The sequence below is a fragment of the Drosophila obscura genome, unplaced genomic scaffold, assembly GCF_018151105.1.
Source record: "Drosophila obscura isolate BZ-5 IFL unplaced genomic scaffold, ASM1815110v1 contig_150, whole genome shotgun sequence".
Taxonomy (NCBI): Eukaryota; Metazoa; Arthropoda; class Insecta; order Diptera; family Drosophilidae; genus Drosophila; species Drosophila obscura.
This window is the reverse complement of record NW_024542736.1, coordinates 12,146,357-12,169,149: the sequence shown is the minus strand read 5'-3', so window position 1 is coordinate 12,169,149 and position 22,793 is coordinate 12,146,357. Positions and strand designations below refer to the sequence as shown.

Genomic DNA, 22,793 nt, shown 5'->3' with positions numbered 1-22,793 from the left:
TTGAGAGTTTTTTTTTGGTCTCTGGGGTTTATTGAACTTGCGCCTGCACACCACACTTAAAATATTACAAACAAATATGTTTTGATAAGGCAGAGCGAGATGTGTTTTAGTTTTTGTTTTTGTATTTTTATTTTTGTATTTTTAAGTTGGGTTTGGCTTGCGATTGGGCTGGGTATGGCTCTGGCTCTGGATCTGTTATTGCCTCAGCCGAGACAATGCTGGCTCATTGTTTTTGTTGCACCTTTTGGCAGCGGCAAGATTCGGATTCGGTGCATTGTCTGGCATCCTTGGCTCTCTCTCTCTGGCCGCCGTGGCCATTGTTTCTATCAGTGGCCGGGCATTGTTGGCCGTTGCGAAATACAAAACGAAACAAAAGCAAACAAAAAAGACAAAATTTTACACCTCTTTTGTGAGTGGAAGTCGTTGCCAGAGTCGGCGGTCGGGGGTCGGGGTCTGGCTTGCGGAGCGCTGTTTCGATTGTATTTTAAATAGGTTCAAGTGAAGCGCATCTAATTGCCAGCGTGCCAAGTGTTTGGTCTTAACGCCTCCGGACCAGGCCCGGACCAGGCCCGTACCGGACCGGGTCTGGCTTTTCCCGGAAATCAAAAAGGTGCTTGACTTGGCCCGACCCGGCTCCTGCTGCTGCTGCTGCTGCTGCTGCTCTTTGATATATGAAGCGTGTCAACTGCATCTTTAGTGGTTTTTAATTTGAAAATTGTTTTGGTCACTCCCAAAAGTTGATACAGGCCCAGCCTGCTGCCCAGCCAATTCTGTAGGCGTTTGCGTTTGTCCAACAACTGGCGGGCAGCGCGGCATTCCTCTCCCCCCTGTCCAATACATAATATTTCACAATTCAACAGACTTTTGGCTGGCTATTGTGTCAATTGCTTGTTGGCACTTAAACGCTGTACGAACGGGTGTTCACAGCAAATGTGCTCGGCCCGCATAAGTTGTCAGGACTGACCAGTGCCGAGTCCTTGGCAACAATCTGCAATTAAAGCATATGTGCAGACGATCTCCCTGAATTGTCGTCTCATTATGGAGATGTTTATCGGGGGTATCATCGTCTGGCATTTGTTTATCTGTTTATGTTGTGTGTGTTCCTGCCAAATCCCTGGGATGCTGCTGTTGGCCCGCGCATATTTGTGCGGGAGGTTTTCTTCACCCTCATTATTTTTGGCTTTATGACGAGACAGCCCAAAACAACAAGCCAATTATGTTTGCATTTGGAATGGGAACATTTGATCATTAATTGATTGCAGCAGAGAGTAAATGTACGGGGCGAATGTTAAGCATTTTCATCTCCGTAATTGGCAGAAACGCTGTCAGCTGTCGTTGTCGCCTCTGGAAATCTGCATATGAATATCAACATATTTATTCGAGTCATGTTCAGCTGGCAAATGTTCAGACATCTCTCTATATGCATATATCCTCCTCTCTCTCCACAGTCCCTCTTTCTTTGTGTGCTTGTGTGTGGGCCAGCTCACGTGTCAAATGTCTGGCAAGCAAAAGGCAACCGAAAAATGATTTAATAATGAACTCTTCGATGACAATGCGCCTCGAATGGATCAACTATGAAGTGCGATTCCCTCTAAGCACAGCAGCTCCCTTGACATCCAATCTCTGCTGACAGGCCAATTGTTTGATCTCTCTTCTCTATGCATTTCGACAGAAATTTCCCAAAAGAAGAGAAAAAACAAAACAATCCCATAGATACCCGTTCTTGTATGCAAAAACACACACGCAAAGACAAGCGAAGGGAACACACACTTGAGTTCTTTCAGGCGTTTGATGAGTGTCAAAAAGGCAGCATTCGCCTACAAGAGGATTACCAGGATTAGGCTCTTTGTTGGCCAGGCCAGGACAGGCCAGGGGTATGGGTATGGGGATGGGCATGGGGATCAGCCAATTTGAAAGTCAAAGTGCAAACAGCATTATGCGCTTATGGACCATACACACGTACACTTACACGTACAAGTTGCACATTTTGATTGATCCCTTGCAATGCGCTGTGTCCTTAAACAGCTGTCTGAGTTCTGCCCAAGTAGGGAATTGTTATTGGGGCATTGTTGTTCGGCTATTCGGCTTAGAGTATTGGGATCGTGGTAATTAAAAGATATTTTTCGGTCGATTTCTGTTTGTTGCTGAAAGCCAAAGCCAATCCGATTTTGAAGTGGTTCTAATTCCCAGTTGAGTTTTTGTAGTGTGGTGTTTTGTTTTCTTTTTACCTTTTTGAAAATCCACACAAAATCAATTGTTAATTTGATGAATTATCAACTCATCTGCAGGTTGATTGAGTTTTGATTTTCATTTAAAAATGTATGGGAAATTTGCACAGGATTTTATTACAGGTCAGACATAGCATATCTGTGGAAATGGTAATCCATTGGAAGTCATAAGAAAATTCTTTTAAATATATTTAATTTATGAACTATCAAGTTGTATTTATAGATTATTGGTTGGCTTTAAAAATGATAAAGCATCTGTTGAAAATCCTTTGATAGCTGCTTGGCCACCATCTGTTTTAGTGTCCGTTAAGCAGCGACTCAAGTTTCACTACTTCTGTTCACATAAGCCAAGGATTCCCCCCCACCCATGCATACATATGGGCTCAGACCATCTGACAGAGGCTTTATTAATTAGCGGACCATAAAGCCAAAGTCAAGTAGCTCACAAATTTCAATCAGCCAGAGGCAGAAGCAAAGGCGGAGACAGAGACAGAGGCCGAGTCCGGACTGAAAATGGATGGAGAATGCGGATCATACGTTGCGTTCCTTCCCTATTAAGAGTGGACTGCTGGGTTACCCAAGTGTCGACATTGTTGTGTCGTCTCCACCCTTGGCTATTGATATAGTAAATTTCCAATGAAATCTTAGAGATGCGTGGCGGTTGATAAGCGTGCAACAGCAGCGAACAGCGAGCAGCATTTAGTGGCAGATGCAACTGCGCTTTATTGTGTCGATATTGTTTGAGTTTTCTCTACATACTGATATTCGGTTGTTCGAGTTTCTAGGATTGCTCCACACCATACCACACCACAGTCAGGGAGAGTCGGGTTCATTAGCCGCCATAATTTATATGAGCCAACATATTTATTGAATGTTTTGGCAGTCAGTTTAACGGCTCGAGCCTGGTGTCCACCATTAGGCTTGGCCCGGTACGGTCCGGTGCGATCTGGCCACAGCTGCCACGGCGTTGCGAGTGTCATAAAGTTGCCACGAGGTCTGGCCCGGTATCGGTGTCGACTCTGGACAAGGCTGTAGCTGTAGCTGTAGCTGTATCTCTGGCTTCGTCTCAGGGTGTGGTGCCTCAGCGTCTGGGCTGAGTTTAGTTTTGGGCTAAGCGCACAGCATGCAATTATTTCTTCGAGTGTGAAAATAATAAAAGTGCCAATAGTGTGCAAAAAGTGTCCTGCCGTGCCAACTACGCCCTCCTTCTGGGCCGCGCACTTGAGCACTTGAGAGTCGAGCGTACCCAGCTGTCTTGAGAGTGGGTCTGGCACTGGCACTGGGACTGGGACTGAGACTGAGACTCCCTACCTGCAATCGCGGCACTCGAGACACTGTGGGTGATGTGATGGATGAGGCGAGACGCAGTCGTCCTCTCCCAAGGAGCGGACACTCAAGTGCTTGTGGTGTCCTCTTTTGTTTGAGTTAACATTATTCTTTACTTTAAATACCAATTAATAACTGCAGCTGGGACCTGGAAACTGGAACCTGGAAACTGAACTGGAACACACAAGTGGATCGCAGCCAGCTAAGTTGACTGCAAATATATCTCCCTTTCCCTGAGCGAAACCATACATCTTACTCCCTTGTATACTCCCTTCTCTCGGCCAACTCTGCCAACTCTACCGATCTGGCGATCTGGCGTGAATGCGTCATAATCTTGCCACTTGAAAATTATGTCAAATATTTGTAGAGCAACCGCTGACGACCAACGACCGCGGCGAACGACGAGCGACGTCGTCGTCGTCAACTTGAAACAATTAATGTGGCATTTGTGTTACGCCGTATGACTTGCGGCTTCTGCGGCGGCCGCAATACCCAATACCCATCCCCGATCCCCGAACCCGGCCCGCACCTTCACAAACAAATGCTAATGGGTATGACAAGTCACCCAAGTCCCATGTTGAAGCCAAAGCCGCCGTCGCATCCGTAGCCGCCGCCACTTACTCAATTACTTTACCAAACACGACCAAGATGGAGCTGCCTCTCAGCACTCGCAGCATTCAGTGTAGTATTTATGATTTGTTTGCTCCGCCGTCGTCATCATCGACTGGGTCTTGGGACGTTCCAACTACTAAGCGTCAATATTTGCCATGCAAATAAAGCAACTGAAAGATCTGATGACCATAGTGAGAGGTCCGGCATTGTCAGGTGTCTCCTATGTGCCCCTCTGTCACTGAAGTCGGCACTTCTCTCTGTTCCTCTCCGTTGACCACTCGGGGCACTAGCCCGACTCTTGGCTCTTGGCTCTTGGCCCATTCAGAAGCCATTGAATACACTCAAACCTGGCTACATCTATTATGACTTCAAAGCGGCAACGCGCGCCAATTGTTGTGGCAGATCTTTTCTATAAACTTTGACTCACATTTGCCAATTAACTGCGACACTTTGAGTGTGTGTGCCACAGCTACCGGGCTCTATAAATAAGCTCTATCTAAATGGTCTAACCTGGGCTCTGCGACAGGCTGAATTGTGTATACCCTAACAGCTCAAGCAGAAGATGTGCAAGGCAACGAAATGCTAGTGAAATCAAGACAGACAATCTGTGTGCTGTAAATGCGACTGTGTTCTGGAATATTTTGGTAACCAAATCATAGAGATTGATCTTTCTAACCCTGCTATAACAAATACCTTTATCCAGTTGCAGTACCCTTTCTAGAGAGGGTATCAAAACGCGCCGCGCGCGCATTCAAATCGCATCAATGAAGCAGCCAACGACGAGAACAATTGTCCAGCCCCAGGCCCAGTCCCAGCCACAGCCACAGCCAGCTCCATCTTCAGATCCAACTTCTACTTGAAGAGCAAGTCCGGCTACAGAAACGGCTTCAGTTGGCTTACGAATGCGGGAAGGCGGCCTGGACTGGACTGGACTGGCGGCTGTGTGCGATGTCAATTAGCAGCTACGGAATGACACTTTATGTGCGTCGCGCGAGAAGCGAAGCCTTATCCTCAGCTACAGCTACAGCTATAGCCACTGCACACCGTGTGGAGTGCCTGGACAGTCCAGCAGGATCCTTGTGCAAAGTGCAATCAGTGCAAAGCAGAAAGCCAACGAAAGCCAGCGACCATGAACAGCGGCTGGCTACGCAGTTGACAAACAAATGTGCCAAGCCAAGGAGCCCAGATCTAAGGCAAACAAACAATTGATATGGCCGGGACCCGGGAACAGGGCCTGGGACAGGGACAGGGAACGAGTGGTCGTAGTGGTCATGGACTGGAGCTCAAGTTATCCAGAGAACAGAACAGAAAAGAACAGAACAGAACAGTAAGAGCGTTTGTCTGTCTCCGTTTTGGAGCTTCTGAAAGCGAGCACAGGGACACGCTGGGGAATATCGACGCAAAGTGACTTGTAAACATTTTAGCAACTTTTCAACTTCAACTTCAGCATCAACTTCAACTTCAACTTGAGGCGGCCTAATGAACTGCACAGCACTGCACTGCTCGGCACTGGTCGGCACTGGCCGACATGTGGACACATCCCAGGCATCCCTGGGATCGTATTTGATTGGCAATGGCTATGGCTATGGCTGCGGATATATGTACATAGAAGAATCTGTGTGGATCTGTGGAGCTGCAGTTGCAATCGCGTCTGCAAATTGACAAGATAAATACATTTAGCTAATTTGATTTTAGCTGCCGGCGACAAAGTCAAAGAATCTTTTGAATCTGTTTCCTTTATGGGAAGCTGAAAATTTGTTCGTATAAAGCGCAATTAAGTTGTAATTAAGCGAAACAAAGGGCGGCCGACAGCATCGACACGGGGGTAGGGCCGTAGCCGTAGCCCCATCCATTTATGGAGAGCAGAGAGTCCGCCCTCCCCCCACGCGAAAACAATCAAAATTCATTAGCCAAGCGTCGACAAATAAAGCCAAGGGCCGCGACAGCGTCAGAGCGGGGGCCAAGAACAGGGCTGACTTTGCACACCCCACACAGAGAGAAAACAGCCAGAAAGTAAATATGTATATGCCCCGACCAGGCTGGCGAGGGGTGGGGGGCACATAAAAGGCGACAGAACCGCACATCCTGCGCCAGGAAGCAGCCGGCTGAAATTACAAAAGTCAACCCCCAAAAGGCAGAAACCCATAAAAACGCTTGAAAAGCGTATGCTTCCCCCACAATTCCTACCCCTTACCCCTACCCGCCCAGCAGTATCTCGTTCACAGCATCCCGGGTGGACCCATCGGAGGCACAGCCAAAAACCAAAACCGAAGCCAAAGCCGAAGGCTTTTGAAAAATTGCAAATTGAATTAAGCCAAAGTTAAATGGCTAAATGACTCGAGCCAAGTATCCGCCCCAACGACCAGCAGCCACCAGCTCCGTGGGCTTTTCGGTTTGCTTTGCAGGGGAGCAGCAGATCCAGGATCAGCAAGAGCAGGAGCAAGAGCAGGCGTAGAATGGGGAGGTCTTTGTGTGTGGGGGTTGCGGTTTGGCGCATGATAGTAGCTAATATGCTGCAAAGGATAAAGCAAACAGAGAGGGGCCCAGTGAGGCACAGTGGGACAAGCAAGAGATGCCACTTAGAAGTCAATAATTCAAGGAATTGGCCTGCCATCCCACAGATACTTGCGACTAATTAAGATTTTGCAAAATACGAATTTAATGGGAAGTTCAATAAGAAATATTTCATATAAAATAAATCATATAATTGGTAGGTCTCGTTGGGATAGAAAAAAAAAGCGCGATGCTTGAATTGAATCATTTTAGTGCTCAAATTTCTAAGCAGGAAAGATTTGTGGGCGAAATTTTATTTTATTTATTATTTTATTTCATTGTATTTATTAGGATGAAATCTAATTTTTAATGCGAAACTGGTAGAGTGATAGTTCCAAAGAAAAAAGTATTCCGATAGACTATTTGTATGCAAACGAGATTAATTCCATTGATTAGTGCATTTGATTGTTTTCAAAGAAGTCTTGATAGGAATCATGAGAGTTTATAAAATCCCATGAAATCCACATACACGGATTTTCCATTGAAATAACAATCCATTAAGGCCACTCATGTTCTGCATATTGTTCCACTGTAGACAAGCAGACAACCAACCAACGCACACTGTACGCCTTTTTCCAAGGAAGCTGCTGGGACTGGGACTGGGGCTGGGTCTCGTCCTGCGGCTGTGCCTGGGCCTGGGTCTGGTCCTGGATTGGAGTGTTAGTGTTATTTACCAGGCTAAATTATTAAACGATTGTTAAACGAGCGGATAAAGGATGAGCGTGAATGATGATGATGATGCTGCCCGGGGAGGAGTGGCGTCAAGAGGGTGTAAACTTTTTGGAATCAGGGTAAAAAGCTGTGCGGGTGGGCAGGGCAGTGGGTGGCATAGCCTTGTTAGCCTGCTGCTGGCAGATCAGGGGAAATTTGATATTAGGTAAATTTATTTGATTTACATTTTTATAGGGCTCAGGGTGGGTGGGTTGCTTGGCGTGTCTCTGGAGTTTTGCCTGTCCTACGCTTATCGCTTTTAATGCCGGCAATGAAGATAAGAACTTTTCTAGGGTAGGAACAATGCTGTACACACCGACTAGAACAAATACAAAATGAATTAATAATAAATAAAAATGGCAGAGACCAAGCAAATGAGAAAAAAAAAAAGGAAAAAGAATGATAATCATAAGCGACACACGTCGGGCTATCGGTTGGCAATTATTATGCGAGCAAAGTGGCCAAAATGGGGTAGAAGATGTGCAGCAGCAGGGGCAGGGGCCAGAGCGAGTGTCAGTCAATGTGGACTCTGATTGACTGAGAGGACTGAAGGTCTGTGGCAACCAACCACCCACTAAACCACCTCGAGGACGAGAACGTGGGCGATGACGATGACGACAAGGCAATCAGTGCCAAATCAGAACTTTATTTATTTGCTTGTTGTTTGGCAAACATTTACGCCATCAGCAAAACGACACCCAAGAGCCAGAGCTCGTTAAATGCTCAGCCATGCGGATGTAATTCAATAAACGAGCGCGCCATCATCAGGGCCGTACCGTGCCAGAAGCATAGCAGGAGTCGGGGCTGGGTCCGGGTCCGGGCCATCAACACCCAACCGTTTAGCAGGGCTATCCATACAGCTGTATGCATGTGTGTGAGCTCGTGTGTGTGTGTGTGTGAGGCAGCCGCAATTGCCACAACAGCCGCTGTGACTAAATGACTGACTGACAACCGCACTGAAAGAGACTGCTGTGTGTGTGTGTGTGTGTGCTGCAGGGGGATGGTTTATTTACTCACCAAACAACCCCACAGAAGCTTCCCTTTCCCACTCCATCACCACTCTCTCTCTCTCTCTCTCTCTCTGTCTCTCTTTGTCTGTCGCTCCATCTCGTTCGCTTGGTTCATCCTGCGTGCCTTGGCTCAATAACATTTATTGAGTAAATTTCGCACCAGCCTCGTCCTTCGCTCGTTCCCCCCACATTTTCGGCACTGTCAACATGTCAAACGTTTGTTGGCTGGCTGGCTGGTTGGTTGGTTGGTTGGTTGGTTGGTTGTGGGTGGATTCTCTCCGCTTTTTGGCCTGTTTAAGCGATTTAACGCATCGCAGGGATAATGAAATTTTGATTATGCCCCGCTTGGCTGCTTTCCCGGCATGGTGTACACTGTAGTCCTCTGTTGATCTGATTTACACTTTGGAATACACTTTGAGAAAAAAGTAAAATGTGTAGCATCAAGGAAAGTGGGTGGTATATTAATTAAATTAATAATTAATTGCAGTAAACTAATGTAGAAGCATTCCCCCGATAGATCTATAACTATCTATCCTATGATATATATTCAGATCTAACTGTTTTATGGCCAATTTGTTGGCTGGGTAATTGTTCACTCTCGGATACAAACAATTATGCAATTCAATTCCGAATTAATTGCACAATAAAACACCACACAGCAAACGGCAACAAAATTCTCATTTAATTGATGGAAAAAAAAAGTTCCACTCGACCCACATAAATATGCAACACCCACACAGAGTGACAGAGAGAGAGAGAGAGAGAGACCCCCCCCACTCCAGCCCCGCGGACAGCTTCTAAGTGACGGCGCGGCAAATAAAATCAAACACGATTTGGACCGAGAGAAATATAAATTCCGAAAAATTATGAAAAACTATCAAAACATTTACATACAAGCCGCTTTTGGACGCGGCACTGGCACTGGCACTGGCATCGACAGAGGCCCGCAGTCAGAGACACAGCCAGAGCCAGAGCCAAAGCGGCGGCCATTTATCAATTGGCCAAGTTGGTCCAAAGCGTGGACTTGTTGTTGTTGGCCAACTGGCAGCACCGCTGCCGGTGTCGTTTCATCTTTGGTCTGTTGGATGGCGTATAAGAGGGGTAGGCAGACACTCGCTTATGATGCTTATTGAAAAATTAATTTGCGCCTCGTTTTTATATACGTATTTTTTTTCGGCTCTCATTTGCGTATTTCAAAGCGCAATGAATAATGATGATGGTTGGAGGCGGAGGCAGAGGCAGAGCAAAATGAAAGAAACACTCTCGACGTGCTTCGTCTGAGAAATTAATATTTGTAATTGGCTATAATTGTTTGTGCCAACGGGCCAACGGAATTGTGAAAATGAGATGAAGACAATAATATTAATGAGCAGAGGGAGAGGGCCTTCAGCCAGCCATCCATCCATCCATCCAGCTATCCATCCCACCTCCTCTTTATCATCGCATTTGGTTGGCATTTGAAAATGTTTAATTGAAAAGAAAGCGGAATTGTTGGGTCTATTCGTAATATAATGAAGTGCTCAACTGTCCGAGATCTGAAATGTTTTCATTAGTGCACAGATGCGGGGGATGAGGATGAGCCGTGTGGGGTGTGAAAAGGGGGCGCTGGAAATGTTGGTAAAGATAAATACATACATATATCATTTGTTAATTGAGTGGATGGTAAATGTGTGAAGATTATAAATGGGATTATTGAGTGGAGCTTTGAACTAATCTCCGTTTCTGTGAGATCTCTTTTTTTTAAACAATTCGCGCTGCCAGAGATAGCTAAATATTTTTTTTAATTGGCATATTTATATTTATTTTCGCATGGCTAAATTAATTGAAAATGTGTTAATTAATTTCAAACTCCCAAAATGTTCCCTTATTTCTTCCGCCTTTAAATTAATAAAAGATTATATCAAATAATATACAATTTTTAATTTCCATTCCTAAGCTGCCTAATGAGCTCCCAGCATTCGTTCTCCTCCCTCAACTGTTCTAATTGAGCTCTTTATTTGACTCCCACTGCCACTGCCACTCTCTATTGCCATTACAATCCTTTCACCAACTTTCACCCCAGAAAGACTCCGCCAACACACCCACACAGCCCACACAGCCACCTCTCCTCCACCCACTTCCTGCTCCCGCTCATCCCCACCAAAAGCTCCAACAAAAGAGGAGCAGAACAATGGCTGGCAAAACTTTTCAAGCCAACAATTTCACATCATAATCCTTAAAATGAGTTTAATTTGTTGAGTAAAATTATGAGCAGAGTGGGGCAGGAAAACAGTAACGAGCGAAAGAGAGACACAGAGGCAAAGAGAATTGTCAAAGAGAGAGTGGGAGAACCTTGAGGAAATCTTCCATTTTATGCAATTTATGGCGAATCCCATTATAAAGCTTATTTGGGGTCGGGGCCGGGGTGTTTCAAAATTCTACTATATTCTTGCATATTTCACATTTATTTGTATCTGTGCATCTGGGCATTTGTATATGTATATGTGATTGATTTGCCAGAGCCCAGGATGGCTCGATTTATGGTCCCAGATACGATTTTTATGGCTTATCTTTTGAGGTGCGTTGTGCGCACCGAAGGAGCGACATAAAAGGGAAAAGACGAAACCGAGACCAAAAAAAAAAAACATAATTTCCTGACCGAGATTGCAGCTTTGCGATAATGCCGCTACCGCTGCCGTGCCGTGCCGTCGACTTTGACGATGCTCGGCCATGATAATGATGGGCTTATTATTTATTATATTGTTATTTTCGCTAAGGACATTGCTCATACGCCACGGAGTACCAATTAAATTTTGGCTCCCTTTATGGGAGTGGGGTACAGCATCAGCATCAGCAATAGCAATAGCATCCCGGGCCAGACGGAGCGACGACGCCGCCAATTACGTTGACAGGCAGCATTTGCCGAGCAGCAGCATTTACCGAGCACTCAAATGAAGTCATGAATGCCAACAGCAGCCGCAGCTGTGACGCGACAGAACGAGACGGCAGGCATTAGGAAGAAACAAAAACCAAACAGAAAAAACTAAAAAGAAAAGAAAACAACCAAAGAAAAGCCGATCCAGAGTAAAAACAGTGCAAAAAACCAAAGTGGAAATGGACGGACTTGGCCGCTGCTTGTTATAAAATGCTAATACGCGCAGCAACAACTCAGAAAAACATATACGAGTCGAGAGTCGAGTGCCCATTCGTATAGGAAAAATGCTCCAAAGATTGAATTATTCAATAATAATTAGGCGTGCGAGCGGCACAGCTACTGTGCGCCCGCCTATAGCCGTCTCTATCCAAAACTCACCACACTGGAAGCGAGATAGAGTCGAAAAGAAGGCGGCGCAAGCAGAAAAGTGGAGAAATAGCAGCAACAGCAGCAGCGCGAGAAAAAAACGCAAACGCAAGAGAGAGCGGCCGGGCGAGAGAGAGAGGGAGAGCGAGCGAACAGCGAAACAGTTAGGCCAATAAAAATGGTGTCGCTGCTTATGGCGCAGCCAGGGAGAGCAAGCGAGAGCGCGCGAGGGCAGGCAGGCAGCCAGCCGGTTTGAAAAGCCACCACCACCACCAAGGCATAGAGCAGAGCAGAGCAGAGCGCACAGCGCACACAGTGGTTGTGTTGTGCCACAGAGCCACAGTGGAGGCAGCCGCAGAGACGGTCGGTTACTTTTCGAACAGACGTGATCTCAAGAGGACGTGTCTCTCCCGCTTCTCTTTCGCCTGTGCAGATCCAGCGTAGCGTTGTAGCGCGTTCGTGTGTGACGACGTGACGGTGACTCTCTGTGCGTGTAAATAAATGTATCTGAGGTGTATCTGAGGAACGCGCGTGTGATGAACGAGCGAATTAATTAAACGATAATCAAAACAAATTAACCACAACGACGACACATACTCGTACAAAAAGTATCTCTGTGGCCCCGCAAGCATTGCAAGCAATGCCAGAATAAAACAAAAACAAAACCAAAACCAAAACCAATCCATAAGTAAACCCCGAACCGAGTGAACGAACTGCCCCGCATTGAATCCACAGACCCTGAAGGCTTTATGTTAAGGCTTTCCAGCAAGCCAGCGCCAGCGACAGCCCCCACCAGCACAGCGACGAGCATGACAGTGACGGGTCTGCGCCAGACGATGACCAGCCCGACGGTGCCGCCGATCACAGCGCTGGGCAACAGCTCCGGGAGCAGCAGCAGCGGCAGCAGCAGTGGGAGCAACAGTCTGGCCAATTCCCTCACCTCAATGGGCAGCGTCAGTCCCACGGCCCATGCGGCCGGACATCATCCGCTCTCCAGTCCCACATCGCCGTCGGCCCTCCTGCTGGCCCACCAGCAGCATCTCCTGGCCCAGGCACAGCACCAGCATCAACAGCAACAACAACAGCAGCAGCAGCATCACCAACAGCAGCAGCAGCAGCAGCAACAGCAACAGCACCACCAGCAGCAGCAGGCGGCACTCCAGCTGGCTGCAGTGCATCCACCGCATCACCTCCACAAGACCACCTCCCGGCTGAGCAACTTCAGTGTGGCCTCCCTGCTCGCAGACACGCGGCCGCGGACGCCCACCAACCAGGCCAGCGATGCGCCCACGAATCTCTCCAGCTCCGCCGCCACTTCGCCCCTCTCCCAGGGCAGTGCAGCGGGCACTCCGCCACCACAGATGCCGCCGGCGGGACAGCCCACAGCGACGGGTCCGCCACCAACGCATGCCTTCCATCCCGCCGCCGTAGCCCACCACGCCCACTTGCTGCACGCAGCCCATGCGGCAGCAGCCGCCCATGCACAGCACCAGCACCAGCAGGCGGCGGCAGCAGCGGCGATGGCGCAACTGCGTCAGGCACAGGCCCAAGCCGATGCCCGAGCCACATCCCCACCCGCCTCCACCAGCTCCACGCCCAACTCCACGCCGGTGGCATCCGCCGCCTCGGCAGCAGGAGCGGGGACAGCGCACCTGGGCAGCTCCACACCCGCCAAGAACGAGCGGCACTCGCCGCTGGGCAGCCACACGGACTCAGAATTGGAATACGACGAGGACATGCTGCACGAGCACGATGTGGATCACGACGAGGAGGAGGACTCCATTGTGGATATCGAGGACATGAATGCCGATGACTCGCCGCGCTCCACACCCGACGGCCTCGACAGCAGAAAGTCGCTAGAGTCGCCGCACGGCGGCAATCACGGCTCCCATATGCAATCGGCCATCCTCTCGCCGGCGGCTCTGGCCGCCTCCGGTCACGTGCCCATCCGACCGACGCCGTTCAGTGCTCTGGCCGCCGCTGCAGTAGCCTGGGGCGGCATGGGCGCTGGTGTGCCCTGGCCGGGCGCCCGCCAAATGCCGCCCTTTGGGCCGCCGGGCCTGTTTCCGGGCCAAGGATTCGGTGGAGGTAAGTGTCGCCCTATATCAATGTTACTCTCCTGTTGTCTTACGTGTTGTCTTTCATGCTGTGTCTGAATCGGAAATGATAAACATTGGCCGGAAACATTTGCTTAACCGATTCTGTTTACGGTTCTGTTTTTATTGGTCACTTTTTTCCACAATGGATTTACATGCGGGATTCAACTTGTTCCTTTTGCAATACCATTTTGTTGATCGTTCTTAGACCTGGCACCTGTCAACTTTCTTAGCCCGTTGACACTCAACCGCTTGGCAAATGGCAAATGATAAACTTCAGCGGCTATAAATTCGCTTAATTAAGTCTGAAATTCGAAATGTTTCCTTGAACAATATTCCGTATACCATTCAGAGCTAGGAAAATATTCATAACCGATTCAGCTTATGGAGGTATTCACCCCACACCTCTCTCTCTCTCTCTCACTCTATTTCTCTTTGTCTTTGGCTGTGGCTGCTTTATCTGCACCATTTTGTGTCGCATTTTAATTCAATTAACTGCTGCCCCTCGCCTTAATTGGCATCGATGAGGCACGCCGGCGACAATGACTCTCACTCACTCTCTCTCTCTCCAATGCGGGTGCTCCATCATGGCCGCCCATCTGCATCGCCTCCAGCGCCCTCTCCATGTGCACGATCATGACTGCTGGTCTGGCTGGGTCTCGTCCCTCGGCTGTAGTCAAAGTGCGTGCCAATTATTATTGTGATGCTTTAAATAAAACAATGAAATATGCCTGATTGCTTGGCCCATTACTCGCTTCATCATCATCATCCACATCAGCGTCGCGTCGCGTCGCGTCGGTTTTGATTTAACTCAATTGGCTATGTCTGATTATTCATTGGCTGTCGCCTTTTTTTTTCGGTGTTTTCCGGTCTGTGGCAGCCAGCAGCCCCCCAAACCAAAGAAAATCTAATAATAATCGCATAAAAAGTCCGGCTGACTGACGGACTGACTGACGGACTGACTGACCAGACTAATTGAAGCGAGTCTAAGCGATCTGTATCTGCATGCACAGTTCACACTTTGCGCCATGCACTTCCTGGCCAGTGGCCACACTCTCTGGCCCACACAAAAAAGTGTGCACACACCCAAAGAAGTCGCACTTTGATGCGGCTGACGGACATGTGAACTTTACCTAACTCCACTCGACTCGACTCGACTCGACTCTCCCATTCTGGCATCCGCGAACTTTGCGTTTCCGCCTTTTAAAGTTGCCCAACCAAACACCACAGCAAGGCAGCAAAGGCAGCAAAGGAAAAACCAGTGGCAAAAAAAAGTGTAAATTTTGCAGCGTTTTTGCAGCGGCTGCCATTGTACCTGTTTTTGTTGTGGCTGTTGCTTGGACCCTCTCACATTGTTTGTTTATAAAGCTGTCAATGCGGCCGGGCCAGGGCAAGAGTCATTAAAGGGCGTCGTCTAGTGTTTTGCATGCTCCGAAGTTATGGGTAATACGAGGGTTATGCTAATGACTGGCTGCGAAGTGGATTGGAAATTCAATTCTGAAATATATAAATCGATAGGAAATCATGTCAACGCATTGCTGAACACATAAATTAGTTTTGAATCGAAATGAATCAGTCTTAATGTGGGCTCTTCATCATTCACTAGCCGTCATCATCATCGTCTTCCACTGGAGTTCTCTTCGCTCACCGAGAAGAACAAAACTATTCCAAACATTTGCCGCTTATTTTGTCATTTGGCTGTCAACTGCTATACAACTTCATTTCACTTTGTTTCATTTGGCAGCTGTTTTTTTTTTCTGGTTGTTTCCCCCCCCCCCCTGACACTGCCACTGGCACAGTCTCGTCTCTGCCCCTGCCTCAGCAGGTCTCATTAGCGCAGCAGGTTGCCGCTGACTGACTGACTGACTGATGATCCCGATCCCCGATCCCCGATTCGTATACGGATCCCCTTGCCAGTTTTGTGTGTGCCACTGCCACTGCAACTGCCTGTGGCTTGTGCGACCTGTGCCGAGGGCTATCTGCCGCCGCATTATGTCAAGTGTTAGGTACTTAGTGCCTTGCCTGAACGTTTGAAGATGTATGTACATATATGTATCAGGGACTCCGTTTAAAGTCGTATCTGGTATCTGGTATCCGCTACCGTTTGTCGGCCCTTCTCTTTTGGTTAGTAATATTTTTCATGGCCTATTAACGTAAACTGTCTGCGATTAGGATTTTGGAACACACGCATAGCCATTCGGTGGTGTGTGTGTGGCCGCCCATCATCCGCAGCCAAAGGGAAAACTCAATTTTCTCGTGGCTGAAAAGTGAACGAATTCCCCGTGTGCCTTCATAATTTAACTAATTGCAAGCGCAGTCAAGTCACGTACCTTTAGCACCGCGAGCCACCATTCATTGCAGCTGCATTTCTTGGCAGCCATTATTGAAATTAATTTTCAAGCTGAACAAACGAGCAACAACTTGGGAGTCATTGCATAAATACGTGGAGTACATATAAGCCAACACACACACATACACAGTAGCAGCAGAAGCAGAAGCCGAGTGAGTGAGTGAGAGCGAGAAGGAGTAAACCTGGCCAAAACGGTAGGTGTGGCATGTCAGCTACGCCCACCCAAAACACGCAATTTTCAACGGGTTGGCAGCAATTTAAACGTTGACAGACGGCACCGGCTGGACGTGGAGTACGGAGTATGGGTATCTACTGGCAGAGGGGTATTCTGGAGGTTGAGAAGAGCAGTATCTGGCGAGGATTGTGGATGGGCAGGGGAGGGCAAGGGAGGGGCTGTTGCATGCGTTTTAACACCATTTGCAAGGCTCCAGCGAAGACGGCGAACGGCAGTCAAAAGCTAAAATAATATTTGCATTCTGCACGCCATCTAACGTGCATAAGCTGTACTAAATACACATCCACACAACGTTGCATGCAACACACACAAACACACACACACACATAGGATGGGATGGGGAAGGGGAACGGGTAGCTGTGGCTGGCGCAGACATTTTGATGTATGTTTTGGCAAATAAAATTTATTTGCATTAAATTACCAAGTCAGGGAGGGACTTGGAGGAAGCCAGACAAAGGCAGCAGCAGCCAGCAGCCCAAGGAGGTGATGCGGTGGTATGGGGGCAGGTAGGGAAGAGCCCACTGCATACGAGTACTATATGCATATATTTAGGCCCCCGCAAGGCTGAGCAATACATGCGAGACAACGGCAAACATTTGCTAAATATTTGTAGACAATTGGCAGTGCCACTAATTTGAGCTGCTGCTCCTCGCACTCGTATTCGTGAGTACTCGTAGCTGTGGTTGTTGCTCAGCAGCTGAGTAATTAAACAGCATTTGGAACCTGTCATACTATACTAAATATGTATGTATATACATATGTGGACAGTGGCAGGCGCATGCGTGTGTGCCACAGCCCAACCCACGTGGTTGGAGTGCTACTACTATCTCCGGGGCTTGCGCTTATCTTGCCCGGAGGCAGCCAGAGCCGATTGCAATGTGAACTTCATTGCGAAAACCACAGTGGCGGCACATGCACATGCAATATGACAACATTTGTGAGGCATATGCAGGCAGCTCCTGCCTGTGGGCAGTGCACAGAACAGAACAGAACCGAAGTGGACTACTTAGAGTTATCTAAGCCAACTGGTTATTGGACGCGCACTTCACTAATTAATTGACTTGTCCGGCAAGTGTTTGGCCCTATATATGCATGTGTAAAAGGATCGATTCCCCCGTCCCTAGAGGGGGCAGCCTAATCAGACGATCCCTGGCTGGAGATAATCATTCATTTATCTGGTAAAACACAAACAAGTGTGCGCTGCGCCGCTCTCTTTTGCACCTTTTACACATTTGGTGCTAATTAAAATCCTTCATTATGAAATCAGCCAGAGGCAGAGCAGAGCCAGCGCGGGACGGACACGAAGGCCTCCTTAGAGCATTCGAGTAGCTGTTGCCGTTTGACCGTAAGCGTGTAATTGCATTAGCCAAACGATCGAACCAGCGCCTCAATCGATCTGCGGCGATCCGGCCCAACCAAAGATCTGCCTTTATTTTTGCTGTTTTCTTTGTATTGCAAAAGCGATTTTCACTGCAAAAACGTTGTCCAACTGAAGTTGCTATGCGAAAACGCTTTAATGAAGAATTAATTGCCAGCAATTTGCACCGCAAATCAATCGAGCGTTGTCACCCGACGGCTATATAGAGACACGGCCCAGTCACTCTATGGGGACAAGATTGGTTTGGGCATACGGTTTTGGTCTACGTCTACGTCTCTGTCTCTGTCTCCCTCACCGTCTCGGTATTGGTATTACTTTGGTATTGCCAACGCCAAACGATACGCGTAAATTTCACAATTGCTTGTTGCCTGTCTCATTTGCTGTTGCTGTTTGTTGCTGTTTGTTGCTGTTGGTATCGAGTCTTATACGTTGTCTCGTCTACAATACACCGGAGAACTCAAATTAATTGAAAATCCATTACAAACATAGGCTAAATGTCACAATTGGCGTTTGTGGCATGTATTTGCACTGGCAATGGCGATGCTGGCGACGTATTGCCCCAGCAGCAACAGCAGCAGCCAGAGCAGCAGCAGCAGCAGCAGCAGATACAATGCCTATAAAAGAGCAAAAAGGCGAAAACGAGTCTCGCACTCGGGTTTGGACGTGCGTGGACTTATCCGCTGTCTCGCTCTATCCCTCTCTCTGCCCACTATCTGTATCTCTTTTTGTCTTGGATTGTTGCAGGTTTTGTAATAGGCCTTTAGGAGGGGAGTCGTGTGGGGGAATGGACTGCGGATTGGACTGTGAAACGGGTGTTTGGGGGTCTGGGGGCCATGCAGCTCACTTGCTACAGTTTCTGGCAGGCAGCAGCCAGCAGCCAGCAGCCAGCAAGTTGCAACTGCAATGGAAACCCCATTCCAGCAATTTAGCGACAAATGAGCAATTAATTTTGAAAATAAATGCAAAAGGAGTCTAGAGACAAAAAAGTTGTTAAAATTTAATGAAAAACGAAACCGAAATGAGAACTTAAGTGAAAACTCATGCTCAAAATTAGCCAAATTAAATGCAGATGAATAAATTGTATACAAACATGTTGCAGAGAGTGAAACAAAACGGAGAAGATGCTAAACCAATTATACATATCGTACGTAATGGAGCAAAAGCAGGCGAAGATTGAAGGAGGTTTTATGCTCTGAAATGCTGAAAGAATAAATGGCATATTATCATGTGATGCAACGACTGCCAACAATGATGATGCCCAATAATCCACGGATGATGCCCAATAATCACCACGAGAGTCAGCCACAAAATATTGTATAAATATTATTGTAATGTAAAATCATAAAATCAAAATCGAATGCAGAGACAACGAACAAAAAAGAGCTGTAAAAGTTGTCCGTATCGTTTATATGCTAATTTAGCAGCTAATTTATGGTCAATACAACAAGAGCGACAACAAAATACCAAACAAAACTCAAAACTCAAAACAAGCCCCAGACTTCACACAGAATGCAGCCAAAAGCAAAAAGCTGGCTTCAGGAAGAGGAGAAGATATACAAAATATATATTTATTGTATATTTATAGAGGCCAAACCGGAGCGCGTCTGCGAGTCTGTAACAAATTTCTGAATGCTGCCGCATGAATATGAGTGTGTGGTGTGTGTGTGTGTGTGTGGTGTGTGTGTGTGGTGTGTGTGTGTGCTTGTGGCCTCTTCATTATGGGAATCGGAATCAGTTGGTGGCTTTATCGGAGTGTTCACATTTCGTTTCACCTTGTTAGGCCATACGGAATGCTTTTACGACCTGCATACAGAGACTGAAAAGCAGAAAAGCTGAAAAACTGAAACACACAAATAAGTGAAATTATATGCATATCACTGACAGATAAGGCCTGGCCTGGCCCATCGCAGCTGATCGGACATTAACATAACTCTGACATGTCACACTAATTACTTAATGAGCCGATCGCCTGCAGTCGTCCCCCGTGCCCCGTGCCCCGTCCCACCATTGCAGTTTCAGTTCCAGTTCCATAATGAAGCCACATGATTATTAGTTTTTAGTTTTGATTCGGTCTGAGTTGGGCTCTCCCACTGTAAGCTGCATTTTTATGGTCTTATGACGGGCTGGACATTTATTTGTCTGTCGATAACATAACGTGCCAGCAAATGCGTGTGAACACATCATGTTTTGGGGTCTTGGGAATGCCCAGAATATGGACGAATATTCGTACTGCTGCTATATTGATGACGACTCCGCCCTTTGTTATTGTGTTATTGTTGCATGCCCCATTTCCCCAGATGCAGGGCATAAAAAGCAATTACAAAGGCATGCTCTCCCCCAGCTCCCCTGTGCACATCTCTGGCCGCCATCTGTTGGCATCTTGGCCACGTTTGTCACTCGACAATTTCAATTTGTGTAATTATGCGCAAAATTAAAGCGTTGCATATCATTTGCATTTGTCTTTATTTTGATTCCTGCCACTGCCACAGCCACTGCCAGTGGCATTGCTACTGCGGAGATGTCTTCCTCGAGGCTGTGCCTCGAAACAAAATGCTCAATAAATTACGCGTGCCTCAAACGGAGAGGGGATCTGACCCGGACTGACTGCATCTTTAAAATGCCATTTGCATCTTTGTGGTTTGGCGCAGCCTCATGGCAGGCTCATTACTTTCATTAACAACACTCCAGGCAAATGCCAGAGCTGGGGTATGGGGCATGGGAGCATGGGGCATGAGGCAGGGAACAGCTGCTGCTGCTGCCTCTGCTGCTACTGCTGCTGCAGTCTTTATAAGGATTGCACGTTTCTTTCTGTTGCTGTTTGCTGTTGCCTCTGTCTCTTGCTCTTGCTCTTGCTCTGTGCCTTTGTTTGCCAAAACAAAATGCCCAAATTAAAATTGTTTTGCTGTTGCAAGAATCGAACAGAGACAGAGAAACAGCACAGAGAGTGAGAGAGAGACAGAGCGAGAGCGAGAGCGAGAGAATCAAGTGGGGCATGCTGTATGGGGACCACTCGGGGAATGCATTTCCCGTCGCTCTGGCTGCGGCTGCTGCGGCTGCTGCGGCTGCTGCTTTGTCTGACAAATAGTTTAGACAGCAAATTTATTGGCCACTTAAAGGAGTAATTACCGTATATTGTTGTTGCCGTCGCTGCTGTCTTGGCCGCTTTTAGCCGTGACAAGGCCAAGGACAGAGACAGCAGCCAGCAGCCAGAAGCAACAACAAAAGCCAATCGTTGACAGCATTTCATTCAGAATTCAGCATGCAGCACTCGGCATTTACGTTGCATGCAAATTGTGCGCCTCTAATTGGACAAATCTAAGCAATCAACTAATCAACACCTTCTCCTCTCTTCTCTCTTCTCCCTCCAGATGCCAATGAACCGCCTAGGATCAAGTGCAATCTCCGCAAGCACAAACCCAACCGGAAGCCTCGCACTCCATTCACCACACAGCAGCTGCTCTCGCTGGAGAAGAAGTTCCGGGAGAAGCAGTACCTGAGCATTGCCGAGCGGGCGGAGTTCTCCTCCTCGCTGCGGCTCACCGAGACCCAGGTGAAGATCTGGTTCCAGAACCGTCGGGCCAAGGCAAAGCGTCTGCAGGAGGCTGAGATCGAGAAGATCAAGATGGCTGCCCTGGGCAGGGGAGCGCCCGGCGCCCAGTGGGCCATGGCCGGCTACTTCCATCCCAGTCTGATGCACTTGGGATAAGTGGCGGCCCAGTTGGTGTGCGTCCCTGGTCGCCACCAACGCGCCCCGAGCCATAGTCCTACCCCGAGCAGGCACTCCGATAACCAAATAGCTGAGCCACGTCCCGCTGGAACAGGACCAGGTACAGGCATAGGCACAGGCACAGGAACTGGAACTGAAGCTGCAGCCGGCACAGGCTCATCCTGAGCCAGAGACGTGCGGAAAACCCCCAAAATTTTGCTGTGATGTTAGCGCATTTTATGTTACGATACTTCCAAATGTTGTTTCAAATGCACCCTGTAAATACTATAAGTGGGAGTTCGAGAGAGAGAGCCCGAGAGAGAGAGCTAGAGAGCGAGAGCGAGAGGAGAGATCTAAAGAGATAGTAGTTATAGCGAGCTGGTTCCATATCCAATCGAACATTTGTATATATCAAGGCGAAAGCAAGCAGAGATATGTTTCCTAATTGTACATAAATCTTAGCACGTAAATGCAATCATTGAAATTTCGTTAATTCGTTAAAGAAAAAAGCCACAAAATTAATTAACAGACACACACAATTAATTTATTTGCAAAACTCAAGTCAATAAGCATTAAACAAGAGAAGAAGAGACAAGAAGAAACGGCATCAACTAAAAAAATGATATTTGATTATATTGTATGTAATTTGTAATTTGCAGCGTAAGTCAGTCTAGCAAAAGAATCGGATGGATCGTATGTATGTATTTAAAAAATACCTGTAAGCATCTACACTAAACTACACTACACTACACTAATCTAAAGCTCTAAACTATGCCGTTAAATATACATTAAATATACCTAATACCACAGACCTATACACATAGTTCATAAATGCATAATATTATATTAATACCATATAGCGTTAATCCTCTGTAGTTGTTTAAACATGAATCATAAAAACTAAAAAGCAAAAAACCTAAAAAAACAAAAAAAATAAAAAAAAATGTCAAAAAAAGGAAATACAAAAAACACACAAGAAGTGCAGAAGAAGAAGAATCATACAAAAAATCATTGAAAAAATATATAATTATACAGAAAATTTAACACAAAACTTGGTTTTAATTTAGTTGAAAATGCTGGCGTGGAAAATCTATTGCTATGGGCTGGAAAAGCAGTGGAAAGTAAATGACTGCACTGATAGTGATGTTCCTTTGTTTCCTTGTCTAACTTTCCCCATAATGCAAGCGAAATCTTTCTTAATGCGGAATTATGGAAAGCATTGAAGGTATTTCATTCATTCATTTTGCTGCTAGACAACTAAATTGCTTTGATTAAAGTGTGAAGTTTGCCACATAGCTGAATGATTGT

General features: G+C 47.1%; 1 protein-coding gene across 1 annotated transcript; it reads left to right on the top strand.

Moving 5' to 3' along the window:
• Nucleotides 1–12,076: 12,076 nt before the first annotated feature.
• Nucleotides 12,077–21,609, top strand: LOC111076649 (muscle segmentation homeobox). The gene is made up of 2 exons (XM_022370522.2): nucleotides 12,077–13,808; nucleotides 21,148–21,609. The coding sequence occupies exons 1-2, from the start codon at nucleotides 12,470–12,472 to the stop codon at nucleotides 21,483–21,485; spliced, it is 1,677 nt and encodes a 558-aa protein (XP_022226214.2). The 5' UTR covers nucleotides 12,077–12,469; the 3' UTR covers nucleotides 21,486–21,609.
• The last annotated feature ends 1,184 nt before the right edge of the window (nucleotides 21,610–22,793 follow it).

What these genes read in the sequence shown, in the direction of transcription:
- LOC111076649 (XM_022370522.2), top strand. Translation starts at nt 12,470, where the DNA reads ATGTTAAGGCTTTCCAGCAAGCCAGCGCCAGCGACAGCCCCCACCAGC. An exon ending in GGGCCAAGGATTCGGTGGAG is followed by an intron (nt 13,809 to 21,147) that starts GTAAGTGTCGCC and finishes TTCTCCCTCCAG; the next exon opens with ATGCCAATGAACCGCCTAGG.